Source organism: Oreochromis niloticus, linkage group LG22 (assembly GCF_001858045.2).
Source record: "Oreochromis niloticus isolate F11D_XX linkage group LG22, O_niloticus_UMD_NMBU, whole genome shotgun sequence".
Classification (NCBI taxonomy): domain Eukaryota; kingdom Metazoa; phylum Chordata; class Actinopteri; order Cichliformes; family Cichlidae; genus Oreochromis; species Oreochromis niloticus.
This window is the reverse complement of record NC_031985.2, coordinates 28598195-28619122: the sequence shown is the minus strand read 5'-3', so window position 1 is coordinate 28619122 and position 20928 is coordinate 28598195. Positions and strand designations below refer to the sequence as shown.

Below are 20928 nucleotides of genomic sequence, written 5' to 3'. Positions count from 1 at the left end.
ACGAATTCAAATGTGGCAATAGAGCCAGGTGCAGATGTGTGTCAAAAGTTAATCTGGCTGTAGGCTAGGCTATTTGCTGTTTTGTCAGTAGCGGCTCCTGAAAAGCAAGTCTACAACACTCCCAAAACTTTCCCCTCTTCCTAAACAACCAAATCTCACGTGTTGACGTTTTTTTTTTTTAAATTGGTCGACTTGGTACATTTTTCCACCGATAGGAAAGAGGTGGCTTTATTTCCCCTTTCTTTACTGTTTCCGAGCTGTCTTAGAAAATGCTTAAAAAAACAAACAAAAAAAAAAACAAAAACGTGATGACAGTATGTAGAAAAAGTGCATGGCTTTTATATAGATACATATGTATATATATATATATATATATATATATATAATATACATATATATACATATACATATATATATATATATACATATACATATATATATATATATATACATATATATATATATATACATATATATATACATATATATATATATACATATACATATACATATATATATACATATACATATACATATATATATATATACATATACATATATATATATATATATATACATATATATATATGTGTGTGTGTGTGTGTGTGTGTATTTTATCATAACTCTGGATTTACTGGCCTGTAATTAAAATTTAAAAACCGGTGTATACTTTGAAGTCCGAACTTTCAACACGGGCTGAAAGACTCAGCGTGGCTGCAGCTTGTTGTTATGTGAGCTTAAATCAGTCATGTGATTTGGAGGTGCAGCGTGTCCGTGGACCCCAGAGGGTTAATAACACTCACCTTTTTTTTCTTTGCCGATGCCCGTAATGCCGCCCTCACCACGATGCCGCCCTGGGCAACCGCCCATATCATATCAAAAACCACTACTGCACAAGCCCTCTATCGCCATCTGCTGACACTTTAAAAACTCCATCACTCCTACACTGTATGCAGCTGTGTGTGCTGCTGTTCTTTCGTGGAAAGGGGAATTTTTGGCTGTTTTACAGTTATTAGATTATTCAATTTTGAATATATAACATTTTCATCTCTTAATAATTAAAGTTAAAGACTTGTTTTAACATCACTTCAACATGCTTCCCATTACAAATAAAGATAAAAAGATTATTTTAGTCTTGTTGTTTGTTTGTTTTTGTTTCTATGTTTTTACATTTAACATATTAATTGCTTGGAAAATAAACTCATCCTGAAGATCAAGAATTCCCATCATGGAGAAACAAAACAAAAACAAAAAAAGTCAACAGCAGAGGTCGAACGATTTAATGATTTGGTCTCCAAAGTCCCATTCAGGGTTTATTCTTAGCTGCATGCAAGAGTGGAAGAACAAATTTTTCCCCCAGTGGCCCTAATCCTCTTCTGTAGGACCGCCCTTCTTCATTCCACGAACCTTATTTACACCCAGCAAAAACTGCAGTTAGACTCATATCGCCACGTAGTCCTTTGCTCCGTGTAAATCAGGTAGTCCTCTGGATTTGTCCTCGGTTTTTTGTGTGTATAGTTTTACTTTCCTTTGTCTTCGCGTCTTGCTTTGACTTTTCGCACACAGCAAGTAAAGCGTTTTATGTGTGTATCACTTTTGAATAATGTCTTCTTGTGAATAAAGTAGCTTGTACTCTCATATAAGCGAGCAGAAAGTCGCTGTTGACAAGTTTCTGAAACGGGCTGCAACGTGTCCGGTGTCTTAGCTTCAGTGGGTGGGGCAGCTCCGCAGCTGTATGCGCTCTCCTAAAAAAGTCACTTTTTCTCGATGCTTTAATCTAAAGTCTCTTGTTGTGTTTCCTGTATGTAATGCTGTAGCAGTTTAAACGGTTGTTTGCATGTTACAGGAAAACATGATCAGCCATGTCCGTCGTCAGCAGCTCAAACAATGCATTTGCCTTGGAGCTGTTCTGCACTCTGAGCCAGACAAACCCTGCTGGGAACATCTTTGTCTCTCCACTGAGCATCATCTCAGCCCTGGCCATGGTCTACCTGGGAGCTAAAGGAGACACTGCAGCTCAGATGGCTCAGGTCAGCTCACTGTTACTTGTTACCTGCACCACCATCAGTTGATCAGCCAGCATGATGCCTGTGCAACTTCAAGCCCTCGTTGCGTTTTAAAAGCAGTTACGGAAGCGTTGAGCTGCCACCCAGGCAAAAGAAAAATCGAGCCATATCACATTATAACGTCAAAACTTCATTGTTCTAACAATATACCATCATGTAAGTACAATATACTTTTCACGTTTGAACAACATAATATCACATTATTATAATATGCATAACTATCACGTTATAACAAAATCTCCCCATGCCTCAATCAAAGCATAAAATAGAACTTAACTAATTCTCTCGAACACTGACCTGCACTGTCATCTACTTCACTGTTTTAAGGCAAACATGCAGGGCTGGACTGGGACAAAAAATCAGCCCAGGCATTTTGACTAGAGACCGGCCCACCAGGTATTATAGGAAAAACCATAAAGCCTTTGAATGAAAACAAACGCTGTTGTCACAGTGATGTACACTGTCTTGTTGGTATATATGTATCAATCTAATAAACTTAAACCTACACCATCCTCCCTATTCTGGTATTCTAAACAGTACCCGAAAGTAGACTGCTTGGTCGAGTTAACCTCCTGAACTATCTACAACACGTGGTGAAAACCTGAAATTAAGACAGAGAAGACTAGAGGTGAGACATGATCATTACTGATTACTGATGACAGATTTAGATATATTTTCATAAACCATTAATTTGCCACATCAATAAACAGCATGGCAGGGCAAAATATTTTTTCTAACATGGCAACCTTTAAAAAGTGAAAGGAGACAGAAAGAGGTGAGAAAGAATAAAACTTCATTGACTTTTTGATGGCATTTTACACACAGTACTGGTACAGAATCTAGAAAATGTGGGAAAATAGTGGCATCATATACAGTACTTAGCTACTTCTGAAGAAATTATGATGGGACCCTAAAAAAAAATTACTATGTACAACAATGGATTTCTATACATTTTACAGCAGATGAAAACGTTTGTTGTAAGATTCAGATAATTATTTGTTAAAAGCGAGACGTTTAAATGAGAATAAGAAAGAAAAGTATTTCTTTGTGCCCCCCTTTCCCTGTTAATGCCCTACCTGGGCCCCTGGCAAAACTTTGCTAGACCCGCCCCTGCACAGTTACCAGCTGTCAGCTACATAAAAAAAGGATCCTGGTGTTATTTGTCTCTCAGAAACAGTTCATAACTTCCCTTCAACTCATTCATGTCACCTAAAAGGTAAACCTGTTTCTCCATCACCTGTTCAGCTCTGATGATTCAGTAAGGACATCTCCTGGTTTCATCTTCATGTTTCCCACTCACCACATATCCAAACCGATATCATGACCAGCAGCTTTCACAGCTGTGGCTCCAGCAAACATCAGCTGATACTAGAAAGTAATATTAAATAAATTCTAACAACAGCTGATCAAGCTTAAACGTGCTGCTGTTGTTTAACGTGACATGGTTTCCTCTTTCTGGCGCAAAGTGGGCGATAAACAAACAAGAGAGAAAAGCCGATCAGCTGATCATTGATCAGTTTCATGATTGAAGTAGAAACAGGAGATGGAGGGGGAGAGAATGAGAGGAGAAGAGGCAGCTGTGCAGGGTAACGACAGAATAACTCCAGCTTTGTGTCGTTTTCCATTCTAGCTGAAGTCCGGGACAAACTGTGTTCCTTTTCACCTCAATACGAAACGCGCAATATTTTCTCTGAATACGAGACCATTCCGTTTTTTACGGGATGGTTGGAAACTCTAATAACTAACCTTATAAATAAGATAAAACAAGTTCAGCATCAATAAAATCATAGTACCCGCCCAGCAGTATATAAACTCCGTCATGCTAGCTAGCACGCAGTACCAGTTATTGTAACTGACTGTAAAAAGTCAGCATAACGAAAATAAACTCCACCTAAACTTGGTTTATATCTGACCCAGATAGACTGCAGGTCATAACTTCTTACCTGAAGTTCAGTTCACCGCCTCGGGTCTCTGCTCCTCCTGCCTTTCCGTCATCCACCTGCCAGCGTGTTGCATCTGCTGGCCTCCACCACTTGCTAGTTACTGAATCTGTGGAAGCTCCGCAATAGCCACCACCAAACAATTGAGTTATTTTTTACACATCTCCCTTCATCTGGCCAATACACCACCTTTCAGTGTTTATACCGTTACGGGAAAAAAACGAAAAAAAAAAACCCATCGGCCCATAAAAACGAAAAATCACCATCGGCCCACCGGGCAAATGCCCGGTATGCCTGATGGCCAGTCCAGCTATGCAAACATGTATCATGTTCGAAAAATGAAACATATGTTATAACGTGAAAAATCTTTTGTTCAAACAATATAATTATCACGTTCGTAAAAAAATAATATTTATATTGTAATGACGTGATATTATGTTGTTCAAACGTGAAAAGTATATTGTTAGAACAATAAAGTTTTCACATTATAATGTGATATAGCTCTATTTTTCTTTTGCATGGGTGGCAGCTCTACACTTCTGTAAGCAGTCGATCTGAACTGTTTCCACAAAATGTCTTGTCAGATGTGGCTGTCTGTGTTTTTCCATATAAAAAGGAATCATATCTTTTCTTTTGTTTTTATCTTTTTAAAGACAAAATCTGAACTTTTTTTCTAGAAGAGTGCTGTTTACAGACAAACTGCACAAAATTCAACTTTTGGACTTTCGTTAAATGTGTTTGAAAAGCTCAATTTTCTATGTGGCCAAAACACTGAACCCCTTCAATGCCACACAGGCCCTCTCATTCAGCTCAGGTGAAGGCGTCCATGCAGACTTCCAGAAACTGAACGCTGACATCAACTCACCATCTGCATCCTACATCCTGAAACTAGCCAACCGTCTTTATGGAGAAAACACTGCCCACTTCCTCCCAGTGAGTGTCCACATCAATTACTCGCTTCATAAAGTTCTTCATTACAAAGACTGGATTAATAAACAGACGTCTGCTCTCTGCAGGACTTCCTTGAAGCCACACAGAAGTACTACCAGGCAGACCTGAAGGCTGTGGACTTCGTTGCAGCTCCAGAGGCGTGCAGAGCAGAGATCAACAGCTGGGTCAAGCAGCAAACAGAAAGTGAGAATTTGCATCTTCCACAGCCTGAACAGCAGGGAATCATTTTAGCATCCTCTGTGGATTATAATGGAATATTGTTGTGTTTCTGTATTTCCTGTCAGATAAGATAAAAGACCTTCTGAAGCCAGGAACAGTCAACAAAGATACCAGACTGGCTCTGGTCAATGCTATCTACTTCAAGGGCAACTGGAGGAACAGATTTGATGAGGCAAACACCGAAGAGATGCCCTTTAAAGTCAAACAGGTAGAAATTTAACTGAAGGTTACAAAATCAGGACAAAAAGTCTGAATACAGGAAACAGTTTAAAAGGTTTAAGATAATCACCATCAGAAGCTTTATAGTAACATGATCTGGTCACCTGGATTTCGTGTGTGTCAGAATGAGACCGTACCAGTCCAGATGATGTACCAGAGGAATAAGCTTCCCTACAACTACATTCCTGACCATGATTTGCAGATCCTGGAGCTGCCCTATGTGGGTGAGGAGCTCAGCATGTTCATTCTGCTGCCTAAGGAGTCCTCAGACGGCTCAGACTCTCTGCTGAAGGTACACAGCCTAGAAACAAGTTCCTGTAACAAAAACTCTTCTGCTTCACTTTAGTTTACTTAATTAAATTTGATCATTTAAGAATTAAACAGACAGCTCCTTACTTCATGTATAAAATGAATTTAAATATGAGCAAAGGAAATATGACAAAATATATTAACTGTGTTCCAGCTGGAGAAGGAGCTAACACAGGAGAGGCTGAATGAATGGACCGACAGGAAAAACATGAGCACCTATTCAGAAGTTGTCGTTCACCTGCCAAAGTTCAAACTGGAGGAAAACTACGAGCTGAATGATCCTCTGGCTAAACTGGGTATGAAGGACGTGTTCTGTGCAGGAAGGGCTGATCTGTCTGGCATGAACGGTGAAAGGGGGCTCTTCCTGTCTACGGTGGCCCACAAGGCCTTTGTGGAGGTGAACGAGGAGGGCACAGAGGCCGCTGCAGTGACATATATCGTCGTCACCGGTTGTGCTTATATACCGGACACACATTTCAGAGCAGATCACCCCTTCCTCTTCTTCATCAGACACAATGAGACCAAGTCCATCCTGTTCTTTGGCAGATTCTCATCTCCTCAGTAGACAGAAGCAGCAGAGGAAGATGATATTGCAATTCACATTTTTTTAAAAAATCTCAAAAAGATAGTAAATTGAGTTTTGTGTTGTGATGTTTTGCTAATTACGAACTCTATTTTTCCATTAAGAAATATATACTTTTTTATAAAATAGATGGTACTTGTATAAAAGTCCTAGCAGCTTAGGAGAACATAGATACTGTGTCCTCCAGACTGAATAGGAAACTCCAACTTATTATCAAGAGTCTGCATCTCTGATGGTATGATGGTGCATTAGTGTCTATGGAACTGGCAGCTTGCTCTGGAAAGGCCTCAGCAATGCTGAAAGGTACAGACATGGACAAAATTGTTTAGTACACTGTAACAAACAAGGCCTTCCCTGAAAAACATGTTGCTCTAACACTTGTATATACAGACGTGGACAAAATTGTTGGTACCCTTCGGTCAATGAAAGAAAAACTCACAATGGTCACAGAGATAACTTTAATCTGACAAAAGTAATAATAAATAAAAATTCTATGAATGTTAACCAATGAAAGTCAGACATTGCTTTTCAACCATGCTTCAACTGAATTATTTAAAAAATAAATGCATGAAACAGGCCTGGACAAAAATGATGGTACCCCTAGAAAAGATTTAAAATAATGTGACCACAGGAACGCGATTTGTCCCGTTCCTCTTCAGCTAGAAAGTTGCTAATTCAATCATGAAACTGATCAATGATCAGCTGATCAGCTTTTCTCTCTGCGCCAGAAAGAGGAAACCAGCGGAGGTCGCGCTAAACAACAGCACCATGTTTAAGGTGGATCAGCTGTTGTTAGAATTTATTTAATATTACTTTCTAGTATCAGCTGATGTTTGCTGGAGCCACCACTGTAAAAGCTGCTGGTCATGATGTCGGTTTGGTTATCTGGTGAGAATAAAACATGAAGATGAAACCAGGAGATGTCCTTACTGAATCATCAGAGCTGAACAGGTGATGGAGAAACAGGTTTACCTTTTAGGTGACATGAATGAGTTGAAGGGAAGTTATGAACTGTTTCTGAGAGACAAATAACACCAGGATCCTTTTTCTATGTAGCTGACAGCTGGTAACTGTGCAGGGGCGGGTCTAGCAAAGTTTTGCCAGGGGGCAGGTAGGGCATTAACAGGGAAAGGGAGGCACAGAGAAATACTTTCTTATTCTCATTTAAACGTCTAGCTTTTAATAAATAATTATCTGAATCTTACAACCAAAGTTTTCATCTGATGTAAAATGTATAGAAATCCATTATTGTATTCAGTAAATATTAAGTCTAGTCAGGGGCGATTCTAGGATCAGAGCTTTGGGGGTGCTGAGCAGATAAACCTGTCTCTGTCAGTCCCTGCATCCTTAAATGTTGTCTCGAGTTCTCTCTGACTGTCACTTTGGTGCATTTAAACCCCTGTTCCTCCCTGTCCTCATCGTCTGTTGTCTTCGTCTCCGTTATCAGTCATCATAATTTTACCATCTCTGTGCAAGTCTGCAAATTTCTTTATTAAATCATAAGATTCTTAAATTCATCACGTCTGTCTGTGCCTGGGTCCTCGTCACAAAACATGACATCACTGTTTTGTACATTTTAACACAATTTAATCTCCACATTTGTGAAAGAAAAGCAAAACACTTTTTTGAAAAGTCTGTAACAAAACCATCAAATCTGATCGAGGTTATTTAAATGCTGCCAAAGAAGAATGGATTGGAATAGAAAAAATACATATCCTAACCTTAATTACTGGGGGAGAATAATGAATGATGCTCATAGTGAGTAAAAAGTAAACTGAGTGCATTTTTTGGACAGAGATTCACTTTTAATGTGTATGTATAATATAATGCAGATACATAAAAAAACACTCCCAAAACAGAATAAATTATTACAAATAAATTATTACAAAATATTAATAAAAACTATAAAAATGGAGGCAACTTTGCCTGTGGTAGAATGTTTACAATGTATGAAAAAATCTTTACTGAAGATACTAATTTTACTAATTTAATAATAATAATTTTGTGTTGTAAGATTTATGACTTTCATGCTTTCATAGTGGTACTTAGGAGAGCTTGACATTTTTATTAGGTGCTACACACTGTAAAAAGTTTGAGAAAGACTGATAAGTGTATGTGTGCTTTTGGAAAACATTTAAAGCTGCAGTACAGAATCTTTGAAACTAGCTTAAAACATTTTAAACATCTAACAAAAGATATAAACATTGAAACACTGATCCAACATTATTCTTGATTGACGGATCATTTGATTTTACACTTTTACCTGAATGTGGCTCCTTTTTTTGAAAAAAACTTCCCTATATCCATTATGAACCTGGCTGTCTCTCTGTACACAAGCAAGCACACACACACACACACACACACACACACACACAACAGAAGTTATAAGGTTAATGGGCATTCAGTCAGTTAGCTAGTTAGTATCCATTTCAAACAGGACAGTGGTAACAACAGTAGGCTACGGACAATTTTAACTTTTAGCTTTTAAACAGGCTTTCAATGGGAGCAACAGGACGGTCAAATGTCGCTGATTTTACTACAGAGCAGGACGGATTGTAGGGTAGCAAACATAGTCGGAAAACACGCTTTCAACACTGCAGGTTACCTGGTGTAATGTTTGTCAGCTAAAAAGAAACATGGCCTGACTCCTGCCTAACTATATAAAGAGTAACTGAAGGTTAAATGCAGCTAACATGTCCTGTTTTAAGCCAGGCGCTTACACCTCCGCTCCGCTGCGTCTCAGCCACCATCGCTCTGGCAGCAAGAGTGCTAGGGCCAGAGTAGGGGAGAGGCGAGCTGGAACAAACCATTTTGGGGGGGGGGGGTTATCTATACTTTTGTTGTTAAAATGTTACGTCTCAAACAAGTACATTACTGTATGCTTTTTATAGTTTTAGTAGTGTGTCACACAAACAGCAAATATTGTCAAAAAAGTAAGAAATCTTTGGGGGTGCTTTGATTCATTTTGGGGGTGCTTCAGCACCCCCAAAAATGGGCTAAAATCGCCCCTGAGTCTAGTATATACCCTAGTAAGTTATAGTATTCTTTCCTTTGGGAAGGTACCATCTGTCCAGTCTGCAGTTCTGTTGAAGAAAGATGTTAAATCTATTTAATTACTTGAGAAAAATAATCGACTTCTGTCATTTGTTTTATACGTGCATTAAATTAAAATCGGTTTTGTCAATTAAGTAGCTTGAGGTAGAGGGTACGGGAGTGGTTCCCTATTTTTCTTCTTTTCTTTTTTTGCTGGGAGTTGGCAACCCTATTAGTTAGGTATATGTAATTATAAATTAGGTTGTTTTATGTTTGATAAAGGTATCAGTTTAAAAGGTATACATTGCCCCGTTCTTCAGTTATCGTATAAGAACATTTACAGAAAACTTGACCTCTGACTTTTACCTTGAGGTTGAGAAAAATCATAATTACTTCTTTCTTGAGTTATCACATTCACAAGATTTACAGAAACCTAAAAAGTGCTTCAGTAAATATATTGTTATTCTGCAGGAGCATCACAAGCATTTAAGTTTTTGAGAAAAACATGTCAGATTTTGAATATGAGTATGAGCAAACAGAAAGGAGATGATAGTGGACATGAACAAGAAGAAGAGGCCTCGCCAGCCGCTGTTTATCCAGGAGAGTGAAGTGGAGAGGGTGAGCAGCTTTTGGCACCTGGGCGTTCACATCAGTGAGGACCTCACTTGGACACTGAACACCACACAGCTGGTCAAGAAGGCTCAGCAGCAGCTGTATTTCCTGAGGAGGCTGAGGAAATTTGGTATGTCGGCCAAGATCCTCAGCAGCTTCTACAGCTGCACTGTGGAGAGCCCATTGACCAGCCGCATCACTGCATGGTACGGCAGAACTACTGCTATGGATCGCAAACGCCTGCAGAGAGTGATAACAACTGCGCAGAAGATCATCAGGACTCCGCTGCCCTCTCTGCAGAGCATCTACCATCGCAGAGTCCAGAGGAGAGCTGCCTCCACCCACAAAGACCCCACACACCCTCAACATGGACTGTTCACACTTCTGCCCTCGAGACGAAGGTTTAGAAGTGTGAAAGCCAGAACCTCCCAACTCAACAACTCCTTCAGCCCCACTGCTATCAGACTCCTGAACAGCTGACGTAACTCAACTGCAATTTGCACATCAGGACACACTAAGTTCATTTTGCACATTAAGCTCCTTTATACATCCATCTACATTGGCACCTGCATACCTCACTTGTCTACACTTGTTTCTGTACTTTTTTTTATCTGTCATTATTTTTATTCTTATTTTTATCTTTATTTATCTTCATATTTTGTCTTATTTTTATCCTTATTTTTATCTTGTTCCTTTAACCCTTACCTAACTTGGCATTTGCGTATGGACAGGAAAGGAAGAATTTCATTGCACAGAGAAATGCTATTTCTTCTGTATACATGACAATAAACACTCTGAATCTTTGAATCTTTGAACAACTCGCTCGAGGAAATGACACACAGTCAGGATTTCTTTGATTCTTTATTTAACACGAACCATTGCCAGCTTGGGAAAAAACACAGTGTGATCCTGAGATTTAATGACGAAACAGCAGCTTCAGATAAGACTTTCTGGTTGCTGAGATCAGCACCGTGTTAAGGACGAACACTTTGACCAGACTTTGTGCCTGTACGTTTTTATTCACAAAGTTGTTGAAAGGGTGCAAAATCCATCAGAGTATGGATGACATGTAACAGTAAAAGACACTGAATTTAAACAAATGTGATTAAACAGAAGATTTCCAACAAAGACATAACACAGCCACAAAAATAAAAGGGTTAAAGTATTTTTAAAAATTCAAAATGATGTTTAAAAACAGCTATTTGTATCAAGTTATGTCACATTTTCTCAAATAAAATAAATATAATAAAGTAAAATAGGTATTAATTCAAATAAAAAATGTAGTATAAAATATAAGAAAATGTTTGGTTTGTAGTGCCACGTTTTTGTAGGAACACATGATGTAAAAATATCCTTGATCCAGCGTTGATGAATAATATCAATAAGTCAAAGCCTTTATGCCTTAGACTTTATGGAAGCAGTTTTTTTATCATTAATTTCTGAACTCTTGTGCTGCTTTTCCCTAACTCAGTAAGCCGTTGTAGAAATGACAAAATAAAGTAAATAGTGCACAGCATGCGGTTCCTTTGTGTTACCCACTGATCACTGGTTACAAGTTGACTTCTTAAATTAACCTGTTTTTATTATTATATCAAACGTCATGTATTGTTTTGTTTTTTCTCAACTCTCCCGCAGATTTCAGACAGGTGCTTTAAAAGCTTCACCTGAATGCCGTGACCCGGATTCGAACCGGGGTTGCTGCGGTTACAACGCAGAGTACTAACCACTATACGATCACAGCTGGTCAGGTACAGGCTGAACGTCCATGTAGTCAATCACCTCCAATCCACACGAGTCCATTTTAAACCCACTTATCAGGACCGTACGTTTTAAGTTTGACACGTTTAGGTCATATCAACATTGGAACTACAAACATGTTGTGCTTTTCACTGCCAGTTACAGTCTGCATCTTGCTTTTTTTTTCTTATTTCACCGTAAAAACTGGAATCTGCGTGTAACAGCTGACCCGTACGATGTGCAGAAGAACACCAAAATGTATTTACGGTCAGACCACGAGACATCCCTGTGTTAATGCAGATACTGTTACTGTGCCACGTGCGTAAATGTGCGCATCTTTGACACAGATTGGGGATCTATATGAAGGAAAAAAGCACAATACAGACTGCAAGTGCAACTAAAAGCCAAACGTGTTTTCGTGTTGTAGTGTACAGGTGACAGGTTGCTATGCAGCCATGATCGTATAGTGGTTAGTACTCTGCGTTGTGGCCGCAACAACCCTGGTTCGACTTCGGGTCACGGCAGAGTGGTTGTGAGTTCAAATTGGGGAGCTTCATGTTTTAAGTGATGACTAGTTGTTTTCATTTTTTAATCTTTTGTTCCCTTCTCACTCTAGCTCCTGACGCAGTACCCAGGATTTAGAGTCAGTACTGAGTACTGTTTTTTTCAGGCAAGGAATTTCTAAATTTGTTCTGGGAACTAATTCTGTACCTTTTCATGCTTTTACTAACCTCTTGTGGTAATATATGATCATGTAAATACTGTGCTGAATAACTTGTCAGTTACTGCCTTTAGGTAACACTGAATGTCTAGATATTTGTTAATTATGGAAATATTTATTAGTTCTGGTGGTACATTTTTATTTGCCGCAGACAGTGACTGAAACTAATTTACTCCTAACTCCATGGGCCCCGACGTGAACCTTGGAGTGCATACTTCATGGTTTTCATGTTCAATGTTCAGTCAAGTTTTTTTTTTCTCTCTTATTTTCTTTTCTAAATGTACCTGTATATTGTTCACATGTTGAAATAAATTATCAATCAATCAAATCAAATTTCCTACATAGACTTTGAAGCTTTAGCGTAATTTTCAGATATTAGAAGTACAGTAATTATAGTGAGCAAAAAGAGTAAAAAGACACCTGAAGAGCAGTAATATTTCTGTGATGCTTTAGATATGTTTAAAAGATCATTCATATAATTTTATTCTACAGAACACCTAAACTCTTCAGCATGGTCAGAAGTTATATTGAACCCCTTAAAGCAGGGTTAGTGAATGTTAGTCCTCGAGAGCCGGTGTCCTGCAGGTTTTCGATCTCACCCTGGGGTCACCACACCTGACTCAAATGATTAGGTCATTACCAGGCCTCTGGAGAACTTCAAGACATGTTGAGGAGCTAATTTAGCCATTTAAATCAGCTGTGTTGGATCAAGGACACATCTAAAACCTGCAGGACACCGGCTCTCGAGGCCTAGAGTTCCCTGCCCCTGCCTTAAAGAGAAGAAGCAAGAAGCACAATCCTCCAAACTGTTCACCAAACAGGAAGTGGTGATAAGTGTTCCACATGTCTTGCAGGGCTTCTGGGAGTTTCCTCCTCGCGCCCTCTTGAACATGTCCTCTCAGAGTCTGAGCATACTCTCTACCAGTGTCACAAAGACCACTTTGGATCGAGTCTTCAAAACTCTCACAGCAATGGAGAAAAGGCCGTCTTCTCCCGCTCCATCAGAGATGACACAGTCCAGACCATCCTGACAAAAATCTGAGAGAAATATCCACAAGAAACTCTCCTCAACAACATTGTAAAGTTTGCACCAGTTCTGCTCACTACAATCAGACCATCAGAGGGGCAACTGTGCCGCCCTCCTGGGAAGAGCTGACGAGAGCCCCGGACAAGGGGTCATCCAGCAGCCATGGAGCAGAAGAGAGGGCTGCAGTGAGTGCTCGCGGGCTCTGCCGGAAGTCAACTGTGCCAGAGTGGACCGAGCCCCAGGCCCAGGGCCCACAGAAGGGGCCTGCCCCGCCCCGATGACTAACAGAGAACAGGGGTGTGTGAAGACCCCATACCTCCCTCCGTCTAGTGCACTGTTGCTGCACACTGTTCTAAAGTGCATTTAAAACATGGGAGGGCATGGTGTTGTTAACAGGACATATTGGCATTATTATTTTTAAGAGAATCTTCTTACAGCTAACATATCAACAACAGTAACTGAAAAAGGTAAATAAAAAAAAAAGTTCCCAATAACAATAACAATGCTCCACATCTTTGTTTTGTAAGAGTCCACATAGACGTTTCCAGATAGCAGGATTTTAGTGTTCATGAGTATTCTTCAGGACTTAAGAATATTAATAAAAGGAGCATCTTCACGCCACAAAGCTGATTGGAACCACAAATGTCTGCCAACATCCTCAGATCTGTGTTTTATAATTAAGAGGAAGTTTGCACGATGCTTTCCAAGTGCTCAGATCCTCAGAGGCCTATTTGGGAATAGAGTTGTACTGCTCCAACATAGAAAAAAATATCAGCATAAATGGCTGCATTATAAAAATAGTTATTTAGATAAAACATAACTTTAAATTTTCATTAATGGTTGCTCATGCATATGTGAAATAGAGTCCCAAATAATTTGGTTTATTTATTTGTAATTTATTACTTCAGCCAAAGTTAAAGCTTCTGTGGACAAAAGAAATTTAATCTTTCACAATCAAGTTTTTCAAGTGAGAAAAGGAAAACCCAGCTGGGTAACTGCAGATTACCCAGCTGGGTTTTCAGTACCTGACCAGAAAAATGTTGGATGTAAATTATATCATTTAAATAGCTCCATTACTGGATTATGTTATTGTGGCATTTCTTAGGCATATGTTAAAAGCGAGAGTAAAACCATTTCTTAATAATTTTTACTTCACAAATACATTAATGTAGTAGAGAGAAATTATGCAGGTCACGGCATAAAAAAAGTAAAATCTAATTCCCTGAACTTAAAAAAAAAAAAAGGAAACTCATTGCCTTAAAAAAAACTGTTTTCTCTACTCATGTCATTATGAGTTGGCCTCAGTTTCCTGCTTTTCAAGAACGGGGGTTTAATGAATTAAAAGAGTTTGGAGAGGTTCACTCATATAATAGTGTCTTGTCAGTCACAAAGTAAACATGCTCTTCTTTTATTTTTAACTCTAAACATTTTATTAAATAGGACTTTATCCATCTACAGGCCAAGAATGGCACACAACATGAAGGGGATCAGTTAGAAATACAACTACCTTACGTTTCACACTCCTTTTATTATAAATAATAAAATTGTTACATGTTTAAATTTACCAAAAAAATGTCAAAATCAGTGTGTTAATGCTAGCTTATTTTAATAAACACCACTGTCATATAACAAAGTAGAGTGGCACTAGGGGTGGCACATGCCACCCCATGCCAACACAGTAGAGCTGCCTCTGATATCTAGGACAGGTGTGTGTCATGGTGGTCCATAGGCAGATGTCAATAAACACTATTCCCCCCACACCCCACTCCTGTCCGCCCACTTCACTAATCTGAGCCATGGTCTGAGTAACCCCTATCACACAGGTCACTCACACACGGACTCCATTCAAACCAGATGTTTTCTTTGCACTACTTCCAAATACTTTACAACTTGTTGCTTAATGTGTGCCTTTCTATTGATTTTGTATTTATGTATATTTTTTTGTTTTGTTTTGAATAAATTTCTCCTGTGTGCTATTTATTCCTGCGCCTAGTATTTATATTTGAATCCGGCAGAGGTGGTGTGGAGCACCCAACATTTGGTTGTACATGTACAATGACAATAAAGGTTTATTTTTATTCTATTCTATTCTGTTCTATTCTATTCTATCTAAGTAGGAGAATGATACGCGGGTAAGGCCAACACCGGAACAATTCCGATATTCTTCAAAGGGATGAAGCTCCTTAATCTGATGCTCTTCTGTTACGCTTTTTATAACATTTTAGTCTATGTCTGCATTTCGGAAAACGCATGAAAGTTTCTCTGTCACTTCCAGGTGACTCCATCGTCTGCATTAATAAAGAAAAAAAAAGAAAAAAAGACTGCGCATGTGCCAGAAGGAACCGGAAGCCGTATGTGCGCCAGGCGGAAGCTCTAACGTCCTTTCTGCTCCTGGACTGCCATCATGGTGAGTTCGCCATGAGAGTGTCAGCGATTTAATATCTTTTTTTTAATGTAAATATGTCATTGCTGTGGAAAAAACTGGGGCCGTGTGTAGTTTTAATGCACTAATACACACATCTATGAAGTTTTTGTACAGTACTGTGTCAGTTTTGCGTTTTAAATGAGGTATTTGTAAGATGTCGGCAGTTCCCCGCAACACAACGTGGTCTATCAGGCTGAGTGGGCCCGAGAGCTGAGAGGGGAAGCACGCTCAGTTCATAGACTTAATTCGGATAACATAAGTCTCGCTGGTTGGGCGTAGTGTGATTTTAGGTGACTTAGAAAAACTCTGTTAAACGCACAGTTGTGTTCGGTGCCTACCGTAGTTAGCAGAAACAGCGGCTAGCTGACGTTAGCTAATTGGTACAATGTATCGCCGGGTAGTCACACAGTCTCCTTAAATGTCCCATATATAAAGGTTTTCGTATGTTTTGCTTTTAACGTTATATTTATTTAACAAAGCTTGTAAAGCACCTATTTAACTAAACGAAAGTTGCCCAGCTTCCTCCTCAGCCTCTCGGCACTCTGATGAGCAGTGCTCTGCTCTCTTTTTCTGCTCCAGGTGTTCAAGCGCTTCGTTGAGATCGGCCGTGTGGCCTACGTCTCGTTCGGACCCCATGCTGGCAAGCTGGTGGCCATCGTGGATGTCATTGACCAAAACAGAGTGAGTGCTCTGGATTATAGCTGGTGGGTCAGTGTGGGCCCCTACATTTGACTTGTTGATGTGAACTGTCTTTTGTGGTTTCTAGGCTCTTGTTGATGGTCCCTGCACAGGGGTGAGGAGGCAGTCCATGCCCTTCAAGTGCATGCACCTCACAGACTATGTCATCAAAATTCCCCACAGGTGAGTGTGGACACTGGTAAGATCTGTGCTGCCAGAATCTTTGATTCTTTTTAAAGTTAAGATAGCTGTTAAAACGAACACACTTGTGAAAGTCTTCTTACTGATAGCACATGCCTAAAAAGTGGTGGCAGTAGATGCAGGTTCAGACTGTTACTGTAAAGACCAGGACAAGGGGCTTAGTGAAGAAACGTCAGGTTTAACCTGAAGTTATGACTGTGGTTGTTTCTAACAGTGTGCATCACCATGGTTATTTATGCTGGAGAATTTGAGTGGTTTTTAGAGACTGTTGAAAGTCTACAGATTCTTAGAGCGGCTTATTAAATTGTTTTTTTTGTTTTTTGTCTTATTTGTTTCAAAGACTTTAGTCCTGTGTTCAGCACTAAAAGTTGTCAGTAGTTGGTAGGCTTTATAAATCAAGTTGACTTAGCTTCGATACTACTTATACACAGAACAGCTGCTTTGACTTTATAGCTTGTATTACGTGTTTAATATCTTTTATATTTTTCTAATAATATAGTTTGGTGTTCATTTTTAAACTACGATGCTCCTGTCTGTTTGGGATTGGTCATACGCTGGTGTTTGATCAGGCCTCTGTTCAGGTGATTAGTGATCATATTTAGTAATGGATATTCCAGCTATGAACAGGGCTGTAGAGCGCCGATGGGAGCAAGAATCTGACTGTGTTTTGGTGCTGCTTTAGGTGTATATAATGTAAAACAGCAATGAATCACCCATGTTATCAGTACTTACCATTTGTGGTGGTCCACAGTGCTCGCCAGAAGTTTGTGAGGAAAGCCTGGGAGAAGGCCCAAGTCAACGAGAAGTGGTCGGAGAGCAGCTGGGCCAAGAAGATTGAGGCGAGACAGAAGGTAAGGCCATGTTTCACTTCCTAAAGTTTTTAAATTAGTGTTATGGGAGAAAGGGGCACACTTGAGCACTGAATTAAATAATCTTTAATATTATTTTCATTGTCAAATCCAAAATAGTTTTGGAGGGAAAAAAAAAGGAGGACGTGGATGTAAAAACCCATCATTAAACATCTCACGTCTGTCTGCTGGGTTGATAGATGTGATTTCATTATTTGTGATTTATTGATGGTGAAGCCATAATCTCATTAAACGTATGACCAGTGTGGTCTAAGATGCTGCTTTTTGCAATATGATTCCAGTTGTTTGTTGTACTCGTCTGTTCTGATGTTTGCAGTGGTAATGACTTCAGTTGGTGGTGGAAGCTCACCACCTTATCAATAGCTGTAGAAAATACTGAACTGGTTACCACATAGTTCACATAGACCAGTCTGCCAGCACCAGTTTCATACACAGCTTTTTTTCAGTCAAATGAAACTATACCACATACAATATACAAAGAAAAACTATCACAGTATTTTGGGTGGTACTTGCCGCTGTACAGAACTGTTTCCAAAAGGTTCACGTCTGAAGACATAAGATTACACAAATGCCTCTGAGGGTTTAAGAGCAATTGTTGTGATACCTTGTAGCTCACTTAGTGTGCACCTCAGAGGTTAAGGTCAGATCTGTCTGTCTTCTCTGTCATTAGCAAACAAAAGTAAAAAAAAAAATTGCTGTGTACACTTCATTTTTGCGTGACTGTGTAACAGATTGTTCTAGTCTAGTCGGTCACAGTAATGCAGAAGACTACAAACATGGTGACATATATAAAATGGGTTCATTACTAGGACACAAAGTATCTGCAGTGCAGATTGGAATTACTTCAAATGCTTAAAATAATCGACAGCGCGATGAATAAAATGTGGCGTGCAGAATATTCACACCTTACCCAAAGTTCATGAAGTCTCAGATCAAGGATGTTTCGGTGAGTCTGAGAAGGGTGGTGGAAAGCATCTTCCCTTACTTTCTTAGACCCCGGTGCCTGTGATGGGAAAGGTTTCGAGTCTGGTCAAAGTTGTTGTGATAGAGATTCAGTGTTTTACTTTCACCTGTTTGGCCCTCTGCCACAGCTGAATGGATTTTAGCCACTCTTTATCCCTCTACATTCTTTTATGACTGAATCTATTCAGAACTTGATGTCAGTCGCACAAAAAAGCAAACCACCCCCGGGCGCTCTCTGACCCTTGCCTCTTGGATTTCTTTGCAGAAGGCCAAGATGTCTGACTTCGACCGCTACAAGGTGATGAAGGCCAAGAGAATGGTAAGTGTGGCAAAAACACAAAATCACTCAAATATGTGAGCCAAGTAAGCAAGCAGAGTGGCTTCAGATTATTCCTGAGGTTCAAACACGGGAACCCTCAGCTCTCAGATATTTCCTGCCTGTCAAACATGCTCTGTGAGGCTGCACTGTCACTATATACACACATGGTTAGAGCTTCTGAGGTTAGTAGATAGTGATTTAGTTAGTGATTGTGCCATTAAGCAGTGTGCAGGTCAGTTGTGTTTATCCTCCAGCAGTCACTGAATATTTTTTAATGCAATCTGTTATTTATTCTTTTCTTTGCAGAGGAACAAGATAATCAAGCATGAGGTGAAGAAGCTGCAAAAGGAGGCCGCAAAGAAGTGAACAGTTTCTGCAAAATAAACTTCCTGTTCAATTGTTCTCCTGTTGTCTTCTCTTCTTTTATCATCAGTTTGAAATTGCTTTAGACCTTTAAACCTGAGCTGCTGGTACATAGAAATACCCAAACCCAAATTTTGATATCAGGACATTATCCCTAAAGCCTCCAAAACATTGTTCACATGAGGAACATGAACGGAAATCTGTCTGAAACCCTCCTGAACAGTACACCAAAAAGTAAAACAAAACTATCATTTTGTGACGCTTGACTTGTGAACAAGGTTATTTCTAGATAACTAAAACCAGATGTGGGGAAAAAATTGGCAAACCAAAGTAGAAGTAAGAACTAACCTTTTGAAAACTGATCTGATTCTGTGAACTCAGAAAAGTAACTGATGTTAAAACATGGAGCAAAGTAATAGAGTAAATATTCTTAAAGTATTGGGTAAAATTTGCAATCACAGCTCATTTGAAGCTTTGAGACTGGATGTCTACAACGCTGAGTTGGCTGCTTGCATAAAGTTCGTTTTTTTTTTTTTATTCTAATATCTGTGCTGACCACCTTAAATTAAATCTTTCATCTGGGCATATGGCCTCCTATACAGTAATGCTGAAAAAACTGAAATGAACAACCAAACTGTAAACTTAAGAATTCAAAATAAAAAGATTTTTTTTAAAGATCAAAGAACTATAATATCTCAGCTTGTGTCTGTAACCAGGCAGGAGTCAGTCACAACACTGATAACACGAGCCAAATGCAGAATGTGCAGGAGTATAACTGTTACAGTCAAATATATGTTGACCTGTGAGCAATGCCTACGTTTGTTTTACATGAAGCTGATGCAGAAAGATACATATAATACACAGTGGTGCATAAAAATGAAGCAGGAAATGAAGTGTTTGATACTCAAAGTTGTGTAATAACTCTTCATAACGAACCCATCACAATCCCTGTCGATGTATTATAAATATGTACGTTCCAGTGACACTGGTGTAGTCACTATAAGAGTTATAAATGTACAAAAGGTCACTTCTACCCACTGTACTTTAATCTGTATATAATGTCTTACTTATAGGCTATCTATTATACCTGGGATCAAGGTTAACCTATCCAACTACACTTAATATGACAACTGACAGTCAGCTAATCATTTAACATAAATAATTCAGTTTTTAATTACTTTGTGCGTCCTAATTTAGCCTCAACATGTCGCTAAAGCGACATATGGTTTCCTCAGCTGAACTGCAAAAACTAATTCATGCATTTCTGTCATCACGCTTAGATTATTGTAATTTCCTGTTTACTAGCTTGGATAAATCATCTCTCTCTCGCCTCCAGGCAATACAAAACGCAGCAGCCAGACTATTAACTCGTTCTACCAAGCGTGTTCACATCACTCCCATCTTATACGTTTGCTTGACTCTGTGGATTGTTTTAAAAAACAGTTAAAAACTTTTCTGTTTAAACAAGCCTTTTGTTGATCTCTTCATATTTTATATTTTTTACATTATTTACATTTGATCTTTTATATTGTGTACATTGTCTATTGATTTTATTGTTTATTTTAATATTTATGTACAGCGCTTTGTGATTGTCTATCTGTGAAAAGCGCTTAATAAATAAAGTTTACTTACTTACTAAAGTGATCGTTGGTAGTAAGAGTGTGAGTAACAGGCAAAAACAAACAAACATAAA

The 20928-nt window shown here is 39.0% G+C and overlaps 2 protein-coding genes and 1 non-coding gene across 3 annotated transcripts; 2 read left to right on the top strand and 1 right to left on the bottom strand.

Moving 5' to 3' along the window:
• Window positions 1-1847: 1847 nt before the first annotated feature.
• LOC100708135 (leukocyte elastase inhibitor-like) lies at window positions 1848-6287 on the top strand. The gene is made up of 6 exons (XM_019350441.2): window positions 1848-2030; window positions 4802-4939; window positions 5023-5140; window positions 5242-5384; window positions 5520-5687; window positions 5859-6287. The coding sequence occupies exons 1-6, from the start codon at window positions 1863-1865 to the stop codon at window positions 6267-6269; spliced, it is 1146 nt and encodes a 381-aa protein (XP_019205986.1). The 5' UTR covers window positions 1848-1862; the 3' UTR covers window positions 6270-6287.
• A 5314-nt stretch (window positions 6288-11601) lies between these two features.
• trnay-gua (transfer RNA tyrosine (anticodon GUA)) lies at window positions 11602-11673 on the bottom strand. The gene has a single exon. It is a non-coding gene; the product is annotated as a tRNA-Tyr (tRNA).
• A 4039-nt stretch (window positions 11674-15712) lies between these two features.
• rpl14 (ribosomal protein L14) lies at window positions 15713-19274 on the top strand. Its single transcript, XM_003458497.3, has 6 exons — window positions 15713-15824; window positions 16422-16523; window positions 16609-16703; window positions 17473-17572; window positions 18819-18872; window positions 19179-19274. Exons 1-6 carry the CDS (start codon window positions 15822-15824, stop codon window positions 19236-19238), a joined length of 414 nt encoding a protein of 137 aa, XP_003458545.1. The 5' UTR covers window positions 15713-15821; the 3' UTR covers window positions 19239-19274.
• The last annotated feature ends 1654 nt before the right edge of the window (window positions 19275-20928 follow it).

What these genes read in the sequence shown, in the direction of transcription:
- LOC100708135 (XM_019350441.2), top strand. Translation starts at nt 1,863, where the DNA reads ATGTCCGTCGTCAGCAGCTCAAACAATGCATTTGCCTTGGAGCTGTTC. An exon ending in CTGCAGCTCAGATGGCTCAG is followed by an intron (nt 2,031 to 4,801) that starts GTCAGCTCACTG and finishes AATGCCACACAG; the next exon opens with GCCCTCTCATTCAGCTCAGG. An exon ending in TGCCCTTTAAAGTCAAACAG is followed by an intron (nt 5,385 to 5,519) that starts GTAGAAATTTAA and finishes CGTGTGTGTCAG; the next exon opens with AATGAGACCGTACCAGTCCA.
- rpl14 (XM_003458497.3), top strand. An exon ending in ATGTCATTGACCAAAACAGA is followed by an intron (nt 16,524 to 16,608) that starts GTGAGTGCTCTG and finishes TGTGGTTTCTAG; the next exon opens with GCTCTTGTTGATGGTCCCTG. An exon ending in AGATTGAGGCGAGACAGAAG is followed by an intron (nt 17,573 to 18,818) that starts GTAAGGCCATGT and finishes ATTTCTTTGCAG; the next exon opens with AAGGCCAAGATGTCTGACTT.